Consider the following 17634-nt stretch of genomic DNA (forward strand, 5'->3'; position numbering starts at 1 on the left):
GGAAGAAAGGCCTGGTGATCTACTTCCAAAAAATCAGCCACTGAAAACCCTGGGGAGCGCAGTTCTACTCAGACACACACGGGGTCGCAGTGAGTCGGTGTCAACTCCACAGCAATTGGTTTGGTTGTGTTGTTTTTAAGGAGTGAAGACAGCTCAGGAGAAGTGGGGGGAAGGAATATTGAAGTGAACACCTCCTGCACAGAGGGTGCTGGATACAGCCATTGTAGCTTTTTTTTTTTTTTTTTTTTTTTTGCCTTTCTCCTAGAATGTTTATTTGGTTTTCCTGGTTGTAAAAGTACTCCATACATACTGTGGAGGCTTTGGAAAAATACCTCTGTGTGGACCGTTTTCATCTTTCCATTGCTGACATCGAAGCAGACTGTGTGCCCTTGTTGGGAAGAGGGGCTCAGAGGTCATTTCACAAGCAATTATCGAGTACCAGTTGTGTGCGAAGGGCAGTAGTAAATGACAAGATGAAGAAGGGCATTTCGGGAGGTGCTGGGAGAACACAGAGACTCCAGCCTGAGGAACAGAGTTGGGGCCAATACTGAACCTCTCTGTGGCTTTGTGCAGCATTTGGCTGATAGGATAAAGGAAACAGTCAAAGGATTGTTTCAAAATTCTATAAATTTGAGCAACATTGCCATCTACTGGTGTTATTCCCAGACACTGTGATTTTATCAAGAATGGGAGGATTTGTAGCCTGCTGGTGTGACAGAGGAAACCCTGGCGGCATGGTGGTTAAGAATTCAGCTGCTAACCAAAAGGTGGGCAGTTGGAATCCACCAGGCACTCCTTGGAAACCCTATGGGGCAGTTCTGCTCTGTCCTACAGGGTTGCTATGAGTTGGAATTGACTTGATGGCAACAGGGTTTTTGTTTGTTATTGGCGTGACAGAGAATAAATGAGAAGCAGACAGCCACCAGTGTCACCTCAGGTTGCTTGAAAATCAAGGGATGAAGCTAAAAGAGATTAGCGCGAAGAGCGTGAACAATTCTTAGGTTTTTTCTCCATCGTGGCATCGTCTTATTTCCGTGTTTTCGTACTGGAATGTTGGTGAAAGAAAAATCTTCCTTTTCTCTTTTGTCTTCTCTAATGATTTGAGTTGCTGCACATCCTTGTCACTTTTGCTTTACTGGGGACAGTAATCTTCACCACCATGGCGTATCCTGGGGAAAAGTCCTTGAGCTTTGCAGTTGACCCTGGGTTTGAACCCTGGTTTTTTCCACTGTATGACTTTGGGCAAGTCATTTCCTCAGCTTCCCCTTTCATCTGTAAAATGGGTATAATGTTAGTAGCTACCCCACAGGGTGATCTTGAGGATGGAAAGGGAAGAATAGAAGTTCGGTCTGATGTGGAGCCCTTTGTGAACACTTGGTAAATGTAGCTTCTGTTACTACAAATATCGTGTAAAGAACTGGAGCAGAGAAACTGAGTCCTACGAGAGAGTGTAAAGAGAATAGTGGCAAGTAGGAATATTCCTAAACTTGACAGTTCTTTCATCTTTACCCTCTACAGGCTTTATGCCTTCTTGAATGCCACAGGATGCCATTCAGTTTTCATAGTGGTATTGTATTCTGGGTGGGCAGTTTTATTTTTTCTTTAAAGAAGCATACCTGAACTTAAAAGTGCAAACGTTTGTACACCATGCATTTTCTCCCACTGAAGTTGCTAGTGTTGGAACATTGGCCTCTTTGGAAGTAAGCTTTAAGGATCTGTGGTGTGTTTTCTGAATATCTTTATTGGTAATACCTTGAAGATGGTTTTGAGTTTTGGAAATAAGCACCATTTGGGGCCAATACTGGGGGATAAGGTTAAATGGAGTAGTATCATGTTTGGGCAAAAAACAAAGTGCAGTTTCCAAAGAAGAATTCTGAGGTGTTTTTGTTCATTGCCTATTTGAAATTTGAAGATTCTTTGGGTATGCAAGTTCTCATATGCTTGTTAAAAGTCATCCCATTTCTTTATACTCATCTCGATTCCCCTTCCTCCTCATGAAGGCTCTTTCTTTGCCTCCTTACTGAATACAGCATTTGAAGTGGGCAGAGAGAAAGTGCTTTACAGCGGAGACCCCACACCCTCTGTCCACCTGTCAGCAGCCAGAATGAAAAAGCAGACTGGTGTTTGACTGACTGCAGTCATTGCTGATTCAGGTTGTACATATAGACTCAGAAAAGCTCATTCAAAAGGAGCAGTCATTTCCTAACTTATATTCTGAGGTCTTTCTCTCTCTTTTTTTTTTTTTTTTCTTTTCTTTTACTATCATTGACTTGTCAAAAGGTTCCCGTTCCAGCTGAGTCCACTCCGACTCATGGCAACCCCGTGTGTTTCCAAGGAGAACTGTGCTCCATAAGGTTTTCAAAGCTGTCATCTCTCAGCAGATTGCCAGATTGCCAGGTTCCGCTGGGTGGATTCGAACTGCCGCCCTTTACAGTTAGTAGCCCAGCACTTAACCATTTGCACGACTCAGGGACAGATGGGATCAGATGGCTCCATGTACTTTTTAAATAAAAACAATGAGGTGTAGCTACTCATTACTTAATACAATATAAGGGTCTTGCTCATCTTCCTATCTTCAACTCACTGTCCGATTTATGTTGATGACATGTGAATTTGTTCAGCTCAAATTAGTATGTAAAAAGTTTCCATTGCCCTGAATTACAGGTGCTGCCACTTTGTGCTGTCACGTGGAGTCCCAGCTTAAAACCCAAACTGTAATATAATTAATGTCACTGAATTGTACATGTGAAGAATGTTGAAATAGCAAATCTTCTGTTACATTATATTTAGCACAATTATTTTTTTAAAAAAACTTCTATGAAAATAATTTACTTGTAATGCATACAATTTGTTAAAACCCAGAGCAATTTTTATTAATTTTATACATGGTTATCTTCTAATGAGCTGGGTTATGCTTAAAGGAAAACATAACACTTTTTATTAACCACAGAGCTTTAATCATTTGGAAATTCACGGTGCATATTAAAGTCGTCACCCGCAGCTGTCCTGTGTCAGGCACTCTGATACACGCATTCAGAGCGAAACACTTCCTTGAGGAGTGCTTGCCTGGTGCTGGGGCCGGTCAGTCACGTAGAAGCCGTGCTCTTCTATGGCCCGATAGAGCGTGATGTACTTGGAGGCCTTCCTTGTCCTTGGGAGCACATACTTCTCTATGAAGTCGGTCTTGTCTAACCGCTCCATGCCCTCTGTGCTCAGAATGCAGTTAATGAATGTGAGAGTGTAATTGTAGCAGTTGTGGTGGTCTTCTTCATACCTGTTGAGACAAGGATGTGGAGAAGCGAAGGTTTAATCTAAAAGTTGCCCAGGAACAGGCCATGAAGCTACTGAAGGACTTCCGTCATTGCAATTGGGTTACTTCAGTGAATGGGGCTCCGAGGCGACTGGCCCATGTGGCTGCGAAGTTTCCAGAGGTGCGGTTATTGAGGGGCAATTTGGCATCCTAGGCTATTTCTGTTTGCTGCTTTCATACAGACAGGAGCAGACTCAACGAAATGTTCAGAATGATGACTTGTATTGCCAATTTGGGGAACTTAATTTTCACTGGAATTCTAGATTCCAGAAGTGGGATTCCAAGTGGAAATTTTATATCCCACAGTGTCTAAAGTCATCTCACGGGACGCCTCAAAACTATTTCAATCCACACACAGACTGCATGTCTTCTGAAGTACGTAGGGATAGAGGAATTGTGAAATTAAATAATTTTTAAATTGCTACAACTAAAAAAAATAAAAATGGAACCTTAAATCTCTCTATATTTTGAATATAATTAAAAAATTTTTTTATTTGAAAGAAATATAATGCCCTGGCTTTTTTTATATATGTTTTTTAATGCTATGTGTATAAATATACCTAGTCAAATTACTAAAATAACTCAATAGGGTACTAAGTTCTAGTTCTGTCAGCTCTTAAAATGCTATGATTTTGTTGTATAAATTTATGCTGACTCATCTCCACAGAAAATCTAAAGTAATTCAACCCATTTAAACTGTTACACGGCTAACATCTCACTATGGGCTCAACATGAAGCCAAATGCAGCGTTGAGTCCTCGCGCAGTTGCTTCGCGAATGACAACAGTGAGTAGTGGTCTTCGGAGCCACATACCTGTGAGGCAGCCAGGCCCCCGAGTTTGAGAACTCCTCCAGGTACTTGTCCCATTGGTCCATCAGTCCATACATGTTGGGCTGCAATAATGGGATACTTATACTCTGTTCCCACCCTGCTTCATCACGGTGGATACCTTGTACGTTGTAATTATACACAACTCCTACAAACCAAACCAAACCAAAGTCATCCAGAAGCTTAAGGACAAATGCACACCTGTTACAAAGGGACTTCAGAAAACGACAGCAGCCACCTTGGTAAGTTTACATAATGTAACCCAGGTTGCACTTTGAGATTATGGCAGAGAGCAGAGGCCCACGATTCTAAGAATCCTCTTTCTTGGCGGTCATTAAGTACAGAAAGCAGCCGTGCCCCTAAGATCTAAGATTAGATACGGTTGGGAGGGAGGAGCATGCTGAGCCTCTGCCTCCTCTGCTCTCAGCAAACATTTCATCCAGGTAAACCAGGTCTGGCTCTACCTACTATTCAGCGTGCTCTGAAGTGGCGCCCGGGAAGCCGAGACCATACTAGGCACCAGGATAATAATCATCTCCAAATATTTTTGTTGAAGTTCCCTGTTTACAAATCCTTCTATCAAGTTTCCTTAAATCTGCAATAAATTTCCCCTGATAAAGATTGGTGGTAAATTTGCCGGCTCATGTGGGTAAATCTGAGTTCTGAAAAACCAGTTCTAGGTTTCTTTTCACAGTGCCAGTACCTCTTGCCTCTAAGGGTTAAAGAAAGGCCATAATCAGACTGAACCCAGGCCTCGGAGCCTTGCTTATCTGGTTCACCTGGCTGACCATTCCTAGGACTCCCACTCCCGGCCGGCGGCTATGCCCAGACCCTTCTCCTGTGGACAACGATGTTTCCTGGTTTGCAAGGGGTTGCAGACTTGGCACCCTCAGAGCTAAAACTGGTCAAAGGAACTATTGTTTAATCTTCACCTGCTGCTGCTTTGTTTTAGACAGACTGCTGCAGACCCACAACACACAAGGTGTTATAGCCCCTGTTTTATTCCTGAAGGCCCTGCCTAGCCCCTGAAGAGCCTGGAGTGAGAGGACTTGGTAGGGAGCTGTGTGTAGGGCTGGGGCATAGGAGGAACTGGGTCCCCATTTTGGATTGGACACGAGATGAGATCTTGGTCAAGTCAACCTATCTGGACAACTGTTTCTTCCTCTGTTAAAAGCAAACAGAAAACTTCATAGTTTTGCAAGGATCTTGATTGAGAAAACATTAAAGGGCTTTCAAATTTTTAGTATTGTTAGTAGGAATAACTTGCTGTAAGGCCAAGTATTTCTCATTTGGGGGGGTTGTGATGCCCTACCTTGTGGGTAGTGGTAGAATCCAGGGATGCGGCCATGACCACATTTTCTCTAGAGATGCTGTTCTCCTCTCACTGGGTCAATTGTGCTTTTATTTTTTTGTTTTGTTTTTTGCTTAAAAAAATTATGAAAATGGACTCACCACTTGTGTTGGTTATTCCAACGTGAAGATCAGACCTTCCGTCATATTCCCTGAAAAAAACAAGCGCGTTTTTCCCCTTTGGCACGTATTTACCTTGATACTAGATTAGTGGAAAATGTTTGAGTTTTCCTTCTCTGACAGGTTTCTGCCTTATACAGGTTCCAGCTTTTGCAGGTTTTACTGTAAAATGTTATAGAAGCAAATAATAGGGACAGGGGCACGGCCACCGCTCTTCCGTGTGGCACCTTTGTAGAGATAGGACAAGGTGCCACTCTTCTGCAGATGCAGCACTGCACAGGGCACTTGGCTTGGGGAGTAGAGAGCAGCACGCATCAGCCAGGCACCTTTGTGCAGTCCACAACCTGCACAACCACACGTGGCAGCCCTGAGAGATTCTAACCTAATTAGATCAAAGTCAGTGATTACCTCTGGTTGTCTTTTACAAAGTCAGTGGAATTGCAGAAGTGAGTTGTGACAGTCAGTCGTTCACAACTGAGAGTGAACTTCGACCCATCAAATTGTTTTCTTGGCTGTACTGAGGGTTTGGAAATGTGGATTAGAGGAAAAGAAATAGCTTGGAACTTGGAGGCTTTAGAAGGTCTGCCTTGGGGGTCCTGCAGTTCCTGGCCTGAGCACCTGAGGGGCTGAGAGAGGCCAAGGCACATGACCTGCTGCAACACCACCACCTCCCTGTGCCCATGGCACCGATTCCCAGACCCAGAATGGAGACCAGGCCCATCAGTATTCCTACCACATGAAGGGCAAAAAAATTCAATGTTGTCAGTTTCTTGAGAGCAGGGCTGTGGCTTGTTCACCTGGCATTTCCCACACAGAGTGGCTAGGTGAACAAACCAGTGTTAAAGCAAATGAATTCCAAATTTTAACCGAGTCATCCAAAAGCTTTTGGAATCTAACCAGTTAATGACTCAGTGTTAGCATGAATGGGGCGCTCTTATATTATAAAACACTTTGGGCTTCGTAATTCTGACAGAGACGGACGTGAAGATTCTGTTAGCCTGAGGAGTTATGGTCTGACCTGAATATGAAGAGGATAGGGCGAGAAGGAACATGTTGGCTCAACATTGTAACTGACGCTTGGCCCAGATTCACAAGCCTTATCACTAATTATCACTAACCCTTACAACTCAGCAAGGTCAGTGGGTCCCCATTTTACAGATGAGGTACCAGAGACCCCGAGAGAGTCATGGAGCTGGTTAGCAGAAGAACCAAGACGGGAACCAAGGCTTCATGGCGCCAAAGTTGGCATTGTCTTCTCTGTATCCTGCTGCCCCCCAGGAAGGGTCAGAGGGCAGTTTGCTCAGCACCTAACAGTCTGACCAACACGTTCAGTCACTTCGGTTCATTTCATCCTCACAGGGACCCCAAGGAAATAGACCCAGGTTAGTAAGCAGGGATTTGAGGACTCCAGTCTTCAGATCCCCAGTCCAACACTGCTGAAATGAAGAGAGGGTTAGAGGTGGGCTTTGAGAAGGCAAAGAGGGTCTCCACATTAGACAGTAAGGATACACATGAACACATCACAAATCATGTAGCATCACTTAACCCACCCCACACCACCCCATGCTCTTTTAAAAACTGGCTTACATGGGGCTAATCCCCTAATCCCAATTCCATTTGTAAATCCCAAACCAACCACTTGCTGTGGAGCTGCCTCCAACTCATGGTGACCCCACGTGTGTCAGGGGAGAACTGGGCTCCACAGGGTTTTCAGGGGCTGATTTTTCAGAAGTAGGTCACCAGGGCTTTCTTCCAAGGTGCCTCTGGGTGGACTCAAACCTCAAACTTTTGTAACACCCAGGGACCCTGGACAATTAGGCATGATTCTTTCTTTTGATTTCTGAAATCTTTAATGAAAGCCAGGTGGCATCTACAATTGACATAGACCTGGACTATCTTCAGTTTAATTCCCTTCCATACAAATAATCTGTAAGTGGCCATTTTTCAAGCTTTGTGCATTGTACCTGTTTGTCACAGAAACTACAGACCAGCAGGACATGTAATATTTGGATACAATGGGCTGTTGGAGTGTCCCTGTCAGTCTCTGAGCACAAAGTCTACGGGTGGAAAATCCCCAGGCTATCGGTTTTTCTCTCTTAAAATTGTATAAGCAAGTTTGCCCATATTCTTCTATCTTTTTGTACTTCTCATTCCAAGAAAGAACGTGCCCCCCCATCTGTTTTTATGAAATAGGTGGGCCTACCTCTCAGGATGTAAGGCCAAAACAAGGGACTGGTCACCGAACCTCACACTGTATGGTACACATCAGAAAAAGAGAGCTTTCGTGACTGAGACACAGATGGAAACTTTTGCACAATTCAGTGTAACACTTGAAAAAATAATAATAAAGAAGACTGTACCTAAGAAAGGTCCCCTGAGTAGGTCTGAGGAGGAAGGAACATTTCTCTTGATGGCCATTGATAAAGGGATTGGAGATGCTAATAGGGGCTTCCTCCAGCTTCCTGGAGCCCACGTCCCGCCGGCAGAGGGGGCAGCACTCAGGCACGCTGAAGCTGTAGATGTATTTCTGGCAGTGGTTGAATTTAATTATGGGCTTTCCGGCCTCAGGGCACAGCATGGCTAGAGGCTCTGGACTACCTGGGGAGGTGTAGCAGATCTTGCCCTTCCTCATTACACACCTGGCAGCACAGGTAACCCAATCCAGGAATGATGTCATGGTGATTGACGGCTTCAGAAACCAAACCAGGGAGGATTAACCTGGAGCCCTGGCGTCCCATAGCTTGGTTTCTTAAAGAGCTAGTTTTCATTTGTGCTCCCAGACAGCGCTTCCTTCTGGCCATTTTACATTTTACAGCTGATGACAGCCAGCTCCTACTGAGCTGAACAGCCCTGCTTTGCTGTGACACTTCCTCACGTTCCTCCGGAGGTCCCTTGAACTCGCACCGCTGGGTTTATATATTAGCCTGTGAACTCCTCAGAGATCTGTTATAGGATTAGCCTGTGAGCACCTCGGAGCTGGGGACCAACCTTTTTTTTTTTAGAGCAGGTGGGAAACCCTGGTGGCGTAGTGGTTAAGTGCTACCGCTGCTAACCAAAGGGTTGGCAGTTCAAATCTGGCAGGTGCTCCTTGGAAACTCTATGGGGCAGTTCTACTCTGTCCTGTAGGGTCAGAATCGACTCGACCGCACTGGGTTTTTTGTTTTTTTTTTTTTTTTCGGTTTAGAGTAGGTTAGGGAGTCCTTGGGTGGTTCAAATAATTGATGCATTTTGGCTGCTGGCTAATTCAAGTCCACCCAGAGCCACCTCAGAAGAAACGCCTGGCAATCTACTTCCAAAAACTCAGCCGTTGAGAACCGTATACGGCACAGCTCTACACACATGGGGTTGCCATGAGCGGGAGTGGACTGGATGGCAACTGGGCACTTTTTTTGTTTGTTTGGTTGGGGTCTTTTGGGTTTTTTTAGAGTAGGTTATATCTTTTTGTTGTTGAATAAACAAAATCCTTACTTTGAGGCTATTTTCTTCTGAAGCTTTATATTGTAGAAGTAATCTTGCTCATAAAAAATGAACAGCACAATTAGAAATAAGGATAGTGGGGAAATTCCCTTGGTGGCAGAATACTGAAGAGGATATGAGGAAGTTTCTGGAATCTAGGGCTGTTCTGATTGTATTGATTGTGAGTATTCAGTTTGTAAAAATTCATCAAGCTGTACATTTTACTATATTATATACTGTTAAATACTGTTATGCTTCAATTAAAAAAAATTAAACAACTGCACAAAAATATACTGGAAAAATAGGAAAAAAAAAGGTAAAATTCCCCTTGTCTCTCCCATATCACTTTCCCACCCACCATATTCTACTCCCTGGAGAAAACTAATGTTAGGTGGATATTTCTACACAGCTTTTTTTAAAGCCCCAATGCTACACTGTATACTGTTTCAAAATGTATTTTTTCCTCTCATCTTGGAACATTTTCCAATACTTGAGTAATACAGGCCCAGCTCATCCTTTCAAATGACCGCACAGTTTAGTTTACCGCAATTTATTTAACCAATCCCCCACAGATGTCTGTGTTTCCAGAAATAGGCAACAGTAAAGGGTAGACCCACAGACAAAGGGGCCTCACAGCAGCGAAGCATACCTTTCAACATATCCCAGTGTGCTGAGATGCAGAAAAGGGCAGCTTCCATTTTATAACATGGGAACGATAATCAGACTTACAGAGCTAGAAATGATCTTGGAAATCCTTTCACACGAGCTTCTCTGGTTACAGTGAAAGCAGACAGGTTATAGAGAGATACCAGGCTCAGATGACAGGGACCTGAGATTGTTCATTATTAATATAAACCACGTGGCTATTGTTTGTTAGTCTGTTCAACCAAGTTGCTTTCCACTGAGAATATATTCATCTTCCTGACAGCAACACCAAGAGGTATTTTTAATCAGAAGAAAAGGAACAGAGGCTTCCTGCCTTAAACAAACATTTTTAATACACCAGCATTCTTTTTTTAAAACATAGGCATCCTCAATCTTTTTTTACCCTCTTGTCTCAATTTTTAAAAATCTTTTTATTTTAAAACAAAACATAGATACTGAGACTGCATGAAACAAATATATAGCTTCATCAATTATTGTATTGGGAACCCCTTGTAACCAGCACCAAGAAAGAGAACGTTCCCGCCATCTCAGAAGCCCCTCCAATGCTCATCCTGGTCCTAGCCCCTGTTCTCCCTTCCTCCAAAAGTGTCCCCACTCTCACTTTTATAGTAATCATTCCTTGTGTTTCTCTTTGGCTTGATCGCCCACGTCTGCATCTATAGATACTATAGTGTGGCCCATTAAAAAATTTTTTTTGATATTTTTTAAATCTTTTGGTTTCCCTGTCTTTTCCTTACATCTGTGAAGTCTCAAGTCATTTGCCTTTAGTCTCCCACAGTTTGATGTTGCTGATTGTACACACGGTGCAGTTCAACATGCTCTTCTGTTCTCTGTGTGTCCTGCAAATTGACAGATGGCTCCAGAGACTGGATCAGACTCAGGCTCAATCCCCTGGGCAAGACCGTAGGTGGTAGCGAGCTCTTTCATTAGGAGCCACAACATGTCTGGTTGGCACTTTTTTTTGATGCTTGTTGTTTTTAGGTGCCATTGAGTCAGTTTGGACTCACAGCAACCCTATGTACACAGAACAAAACACTGCCTGGTCCTGTGCCATCCTCGTAATTGTTGTTATGCTTGAGTCCACTGTTGCAGCCACTGTGTCAATCCATCTTATTAAGCATTTCTCTTTTTTGCTGACCCTCTACTTTACCAAGCATGATGTCCTTCTCCAGGAACTGGTCCTTCCTGATAACATGTCCAAAGTATGTGAGATGAAGTCTCACCATCCTCACTTCTAAGGAGCATTCTGGCTGTACTTCTTCCAAGACAGATTTGTTTGTTCTTCTGGCAGTCATTGGTATATTCAATATTTTTCACCAACATCCATAATTCAAAGGCATCAATTCTTCTTCAGTCTTCCTAATTCATTGTCCAGCTTTCGCATGCATATGAGGCAATGAACATACCGTGCCTTGGGTCTGGTGCACCTTAGTCCTTAAAGTGACATCTTTGCTTTTTAACACTTTGCAGAGGTCTTTTGCAGCAGATTTTCTAGCAGCTATTAATTCTTCATGCCTAGAGATCCATTAATAGCCACAACAATGGACTCGAACATTCCAGTGACTGTGCAGATGGCACAGGACCAGGCAATGTTTCATTCTGTTATACATAGGGTCGCCATGAGTTGAAGCCAACTTGACGGCAGCTAGTAACAAGAGAGATCCATTAATTCATTAGGGGGCCTCAGGCTGGTGATGTTCTAAGTCTACCATTTGATTTCCCTGCACTAGCTAGAATAATTTTATAAAGAGACACTTCCCCTCAGCTATTATTTGGTTACCCAGCGGTATAGCCATTCAGGAAATGTAAGATATGTGCCAGCTTTTCAAGATAATGGAGCTGTCTCTGTCACACTCAATGGTGCCGGGTTAGATTCATATCCTTTTCTGTAAATATCACCATGAACTCATTATGAATCCATAGACGTAAACATATTTAGACAGGTTTCAACCCATTGAAACTTTTATTCTTACTGAAGCTCAAATTGTCCTATCTTTGGTCTTTTCAATTGACTCCTGAGCCCTTTACATATGACCCTAGTAGTCTCTGATAGTTTCCTTGCTACGTGGTATCTCAAGATGTTCCAGCTTATCTAAACCTTTTCTACCCCAGACCTGGAATCAGACATTTCTCCAAGAAGCCCTGGTTTCTTTATATGGGAAATAGTATTTCAAGACTACAGTCTGCTCACTAGGAATGCTTACCACCATTGGGTTGGTCCTTGTTTCTCAACCTTTTCAGTGTGCAGAGCTAGAAGGGAAAAAAAACCCACACACACCCACATTTGCAAATATATGTGTGTGTATATAAAGATAAAATACTTCATGAGTTCACACCGCTATTTCCAATTCAAATTCAGGAATACAGAGTTCTTAACATTTTCTACATTACATTTCTATCTCTTTTCTTCCACACTGAAAATCTTGGCTGTCAAGGATATGGGGCATTATGAAATTAGAATGTCCCAAAATTACTCAATTGCTTTATCCCACATTACACAGACAATAATCTCAGGATAACAATACTACCACCGCCAATTATGATTACTGAATAGAATTAAAAAAAATTTTTTTTTCTTCGCATATACTACCCCCGCTTCCTCTTCACTTATCTTCATTGTTGCATCCATTTGTTGAAACATCTCAATTGGTATTCCATCAATTCCTGGAGCCTTATTTTTCACCAACTCCTTCGGTGCAGCTGGGACTTCTTCCTCAGAACCGTTGGTTCTTAATCTTATGCTACCTCCTGAAATAGTTGAACGTCAGCCAATTCTTTTTGGTACAGTGACTGTGAGCTGGAAGCGTGGACTCATCTATGCAAAGAAATTTGAAGGCCAGCCACCCGGCCAACCGACTGGAAGAGATAATACATGCCTATTCCAAAGAAAGATGATCCAACAGAATGCAGAAATTATTGAACAATATCATTAATATCACATGCAAGTAAAATTATGCTGAAGACAATTAAAAAAAAACTATTGCAGCTGTGCATCAATAGGGACCCGCCAGAAATTCAAGCCAGATTCAGAGGAGGACATAGAATGAGGGATATCATTGCTGATGTCAGATGGATCTTGACTGAAAACAGAGAATACCAGAAAGATGTTTACCTGTGTTTTATTGATTACACAAAGGCATTCGACTGTATGGGTCATAACAAATTATGGCTAACATTGCAAAGAATGGGGATTCCAGAACACTTACTTGTGCTCATGGGGAACCTGTACTTAGATTAAGAGAAAAGTTGTTTGAACAGAACAAGAGAATGGTTTACAGTCTGGAAGGGTGAGCATCAAGGCCGTATCCTTCCATCCTACTTATTGTCTTAGGCTGAGTTCTCTATTCTGGATTCCTTGCATTTTTATGTGTATTTTATGATCAGATTTTAATTTCTGCAAAGTAGCCAGTGAGAATTTCAATAGGATTGCATTGAACCTGTACATCAATTTGGACAATACTGTCATCTTAACAATATTGAGTCTTCAGATTCATAAACACTGGATGCCTTTCCGTTTATTTAGGTCTTCTTTAATTTTTCAATGATGCTTTGTAGTTTTTGATGTACAAATTGTGTACTTCTTTTTTAAAAAGTTTATTGCTAAGTATTTTGCTATTTCTAGTGCTCTTAAATGGAATTGTTTTTATTAATTTCTTCCTTAGATTGTTGCTAGTGTATAGAAATACAATGGATTTTTGTATTTCTTGCATCCTGCAACCTGCAAGTCACTTATTAGCTCTAATAATCTGGGAGGGAGGTTGGAGTGTGTGTGTATTCCTTAAGATTTTCTGTATACAAGATTGTCATTTGCAAATTTAGTTTTACATCTTTCTTTCTAATCTGAATGCCTTTTATTTCTTTTCCTTATCTAATTGCCCTGGCTAGAACCTCCCGTACAATGTTGAATGGAAGTGGTGAGAGTGGATGTTCTTATCTTATTCCTGATCTTAGGGAGGAAATTTTAAGTCACTCACCACTAAGTATGATGCTAGCTGCGGGGTTTTCATTGCCTTCATTGGTGAAGGTTTTGGTAGAATCCATTGGTTCTAGGCTTTTGTTTGTGGGGTGTTTTTTGATTACTAATTCAATCTCTTTACTTCCTATAGGTCTTTTCATATTTTTTATTTCTTCTTGAGTCATTTCAGTAGTTTGTGTCTTTTTAGAAATTTATTCTTTTCAGCTAGGTTATCTAATTTGTTGGCATACAATTGTTCATAGTATTCCCATCTAATCCTTTTTATTTCTGTAAGGGCAATAGTAATGTCCCCTCTTTCATTCCTGGTTATAGTAACTTGAATCTTCTGTATTTTTTTTCTTGATAAATCTAGCTTAAGGTTTGTCACTTTTGTTGCTTTTTTCGAATAACCAACTTTTGGTTTTGTGGATTTTCTCCATTCTTTTTCTATTCTCTATCGTGTTTATTTCCTCACAAGTCTTTATTATTTCCTACTTCTACTTGCTTTGGGCCTAGTTGTTTTTCTAGTTTCTTAGGATGTAAAATTAAGTTATTGATTGGAGTTCTTTTTTCTTTTTTAGTGTGGGCACTGACAGGTTATAAATTTCCCTCTAAGCACTGCTTCTACTGCATTCTGTAAGATTTGGTACATTGTATTTTAATTTTGATTCACCTCAAAGCATTTTCTAATTTCCCATGTGATTTTTTTCTTTCACCATTGTTTATTTAGGAGCACATAATTAAATTTGCACATATTTGTGAATTTCCCAAATTTCTTCCTGTTATTGATCTTTAATTTCATTCCATCGTGATCAAAGAGCATACTTTGGGTAATTTCAGTGTTTTAAAAATTATAGAGACTTGTTTTATGGCCTATCCAGGAGCATGTTACATGTACAATTGAGAAGAATGTCCATTGTACTACTTTGGGATTGTATGTTTTATAGCTGTCTATAGATCTAGTCGGTTTATAGTGCTTTTCAAGTCTTCCATTTATCTTCTGTCTAGTTGTTCTATCCATTATTGAAGATGGAGAATGGAGGTCTCAAAATTCATGTATTTGGGGGCTCTGTTTATATATATATAATCATAAAAACAACATTATAGAATGTCCTTCTTTGTTTCTAATAAAAATTTTTGTCATAATGTCTATTTTTTCTGATATTAGGATAGCCACTCCAGCTCTCTTGTCATTACAGTTTGCATGGTATATCTTTTTTCCATCCTTTTATTTTCAATGTATTTGTATCTTTGGGTCTAAGGCGTGTAAACAACATATTGTCGGGTCATATTTTGTTTTGTTTGTTTAACCCATTCTGCCAATCTTTGCCTTTTATTTGGAGAGTTTATTTACATTTAAGGTAGTCACTGATAAAGTAGGATTTATGTTTGCTGCTTTGCTATTTGTTTTCTATATATTTTATATCTTTTTTGTTCACCTATTCCTTCATTACTATCCCCTTTGGCTTTGAATAAATATTTTCTAGTGTACCATTTAATTCCTTTGTCATTTCTTTTACTATGTTATTTTCTTAACGGTTGTCCTGGGAATTACAATCAACATATTTACTTGTAACAATCTTATTTTAATAAATACCGACTTAATTTCAATAGCGTATGAAAACTCTGCTCCTATGTAGCTAAGTTCCTTCCCCTATCCTTTGTTGTCACAAAAAATATATCTTTATACATTCTGTGCTCATCAACACAGATTTATAATTCTTTCTTTTATTTTTTTAAACCAGATAGGATAAAAAAGAGTTACAAACAAAAAATACAATTATGCTGTCTTTTATATTCACATATGTAGTTACTTCGACTGATGTTCTTTATTTCTTCATGTGGATCCAAGTTGCCGCATAGAGTCCTTTATTTCAGCCCAAAAGACTCTCCTTAGTATTTCCTGTAGAGCAGGTTTGCTAGCAATGAATTCTATCAAGCTTTGTTTATCTGGAAATGTCTTAATTTGTCCTTAATTTTAGAAGGATAGTTTTGCTGAATCTAGAATTCTTGGTTGATGGTCTTTTTCTTTCATCACTTTTGGCCTCTGTGGTTTTGGATGAAAATCACTTAATTCTACTAAGGATCCCTTGTGTATGATAAACTTTTTGACAGTTTGATGATGATGTGTCTAGGTGTGGATCTCTTTGAGTTTATCCTACTTGGCGTTTGTTGAGCTTCTTAGATGTATAATGTTTTTCATCAAATTTGGGATACTTGTCATATTTCATCAAGTGTTCTTTTTGTCCTTTTTCTACTTCTTGCTGCTTCTGGGTCTCCTATTATATATATGTTGGTGCCCCAGAGGTCTCTGAGGCTCTGTTTATTTTTATTCAATCTTTTTTCTTTCTGTTCCTCAGACTAGATCATCTCAACTGACCTATCTTCATGTTCACTGATTCTTTCTCTGCCTGCTCAAATCTGCTGCTGAGGTCCTCTAGCAAAAATTTTATTTCGGTTATTGTACTTTTCAGCTCCAGGATTTCTATTTGGTTCCTTTTTTATAATTCTTCTCTCTTTATTGTTATTCCCTCTGTGTTAAGAAATTGTTCTCTTATGTTCCATTTGATTTTTAGACATGGTTTCCTTTAATCCTTTGAATGTATTTATAGTAGTTGACTTAAAATTTTTGTTAAGTAAGTCCACAGTCTGGGCTCCCTCAGGGACAGTTTCTACTGACTTTTTTTCTGTATATGAGCTATAATTTTGTGTTTCTTTGCCTATCTCATAATTTTTTGTTGAAAACTGGACATCTTAAAAAAATATGATGTGACAACTCTGGAAATCAGATTTTCTCCCATCCCCAAGGTTTCTTCTTGCTGCTGTTTGTTGTTGTTGTTTATTTGTTTAGTAACTTTTCTGAACTCATTCTGTGAAGTCTGTATTCTTTGTCATGTGTCACCACTGCTCAGTTACCTTAGCAGTCAGCTAAGGATTGAACAGATATTTCTTAAATCCATAGAACAAATAAAATTCTTTATGCATGTTGGGCCGTGGGACCTTCTCAGGTCTTTATTCAGCAAGCTTATGGCCCTGGGCATGAGTGCAGTCCTGTGCATGCACATGGTCTTCTAGATTTCCAGGAATATGTTGGAACTTTTCAAGGTCCCCCATGAATATTTATTTCCCAGATTTTCCTTTTGAGCTTTTTGGTTTACCTATTGTTTGCCTCAACTCATCTACCACCTCAAGCAGCTGCAAAGCTAATCAATTTTCTCTAATTGTTTTTTTACAAAACCCCTGGGAAAAAAAGCTCTTTGCACTTTAAGTCGGGTCAAATAAAGACAGTCTTGCAAGTAGGATTTTCCGAGGGATACCACATAGGTCAAATAACAACAGCTCTGTGGAAATGAGTCTTTGAAGGCATTCCAAAGCTGTTCTCCCCCTCTGGGGCTGCCAGGCTGCTGGTTTTCACCATGATTGCAGGCTGTTGGTTTTCAAGGCATCTGAAGAGATGGAGAGGAAGGGATGGAAATACGGCAAGTTAAAATGCCACAAAGCTTGCTGTTCTTATTAAGACTGCTGAACGAATATTTCTTCTGGAATAAACACTCTCAAGCCTTGGTTTAATTTCCAGACTCTGAGAAAGTTGATTCTTACAGTTTTCTTATTGCTTTTATGGAAGAGAGAATTTTTAAGAAATCTTTACTCCACCATTTTTGCCTACATCCTGTCACTTTCTTTTGCATACTCATTATTTCTTCCTTCATTTCATTTTCCTAGCAACTTTCTTGAAGTATAACTTACATATGATAAAATTCACACATTTTATGAGTACATATTGATGAATTTTAGTATATTTATGAAGCTGTGCAATCATCACCACAATCCAGTTTTAGAACATTACCATAAAGTTCCCTCAGGTACTTCTGTAGTTGGTCCTCTCTCCCAATTCTGACCTCATGCAACTTCTGATCTGATTTCTGTCTCTATAGTTTTGCCTTTTCTA

At 40.5% G+C, this 17634-nt stretch overlaps 1 protein-coding gene across 2 annotated transcripts; it reads right to left on the reverse strand.

The window, feature by feature from the left end:
* Window positions 1-2950: 2950 nt before the first annotated feature.
* MKRN2OS (MKRN2 opposite strand) lies at window positions 2951-8225 on the reverse strand. 2 transcript variants are annotated; one of them, XM_049862832.1, is made up of 4 exons: window positions 7969-8225; window positions 5591-5640; window positions 4124-4286; window positions 2951-3274 (listed from the first exon to the last, which is right to left on the reverse strand). In XM_049862832.1, the coding sequence occupies exons 1-4, from the start codon at window positions 8184-8186 to the stop codon at window positions 3034-3036; spliced, it is 672 nt and encodes a 223-aa protein (XP_049718789.1). In that variant the 5' UTR covers window positions 8187-8225; the 3' UTR covers window positions 2951-3033. The 2 variants fall into 2 exon arrangements, with proteins under 2 accessions (XP_049718789.1, XP_049718791.1); XM_049862834.1 differs by lacking the exon at window positions 5591-5640 and having other exon boundaries at window positions 7969-8026.
* Window positions 8226-17634: the final 9409 nt, after the last annotated feature.

This window comes from Elephas maximus, chromosome 20, assembly GCF_024166365.1.
Source record: "Elephas maximus indicus isolate mEleMax1 chromosome 20, mEleMax1 primary haplotype, whole genome shotgun sequence".
Taxonomy (NCBI): domain Eukaryota; kingdom Metazoa; phylum Chordata; class Mammalia; order Proboscidea; family Elephantidae; genus Elephas; species Elephas maximus.

Bases quoted from the DNA above. Each gene is read 5' to 3' on its own strand.
- MKRN2OS (XM_049862832.1), bottom strand. From the start codon at position 8,186: ATGCTGTGCCCTGAGGCCGGAAAGCCCATAATTAAATTCAACCACTGC. The intron at 5,641-7,968 runs GTACAGTCTTCT...TGTTTTTTTCAG, and splicing joins ACTCAGGGGACCTTTCTTAG to GGAATATGACGGAAGGTCTG. The intron at 4,287-5,590 runs GTGAGTCCATTT...TTTGGTTTGTAG, and splicing joins TGGAATAACCAACACAAGTG to GAGTTGTGTATAATTACAAC.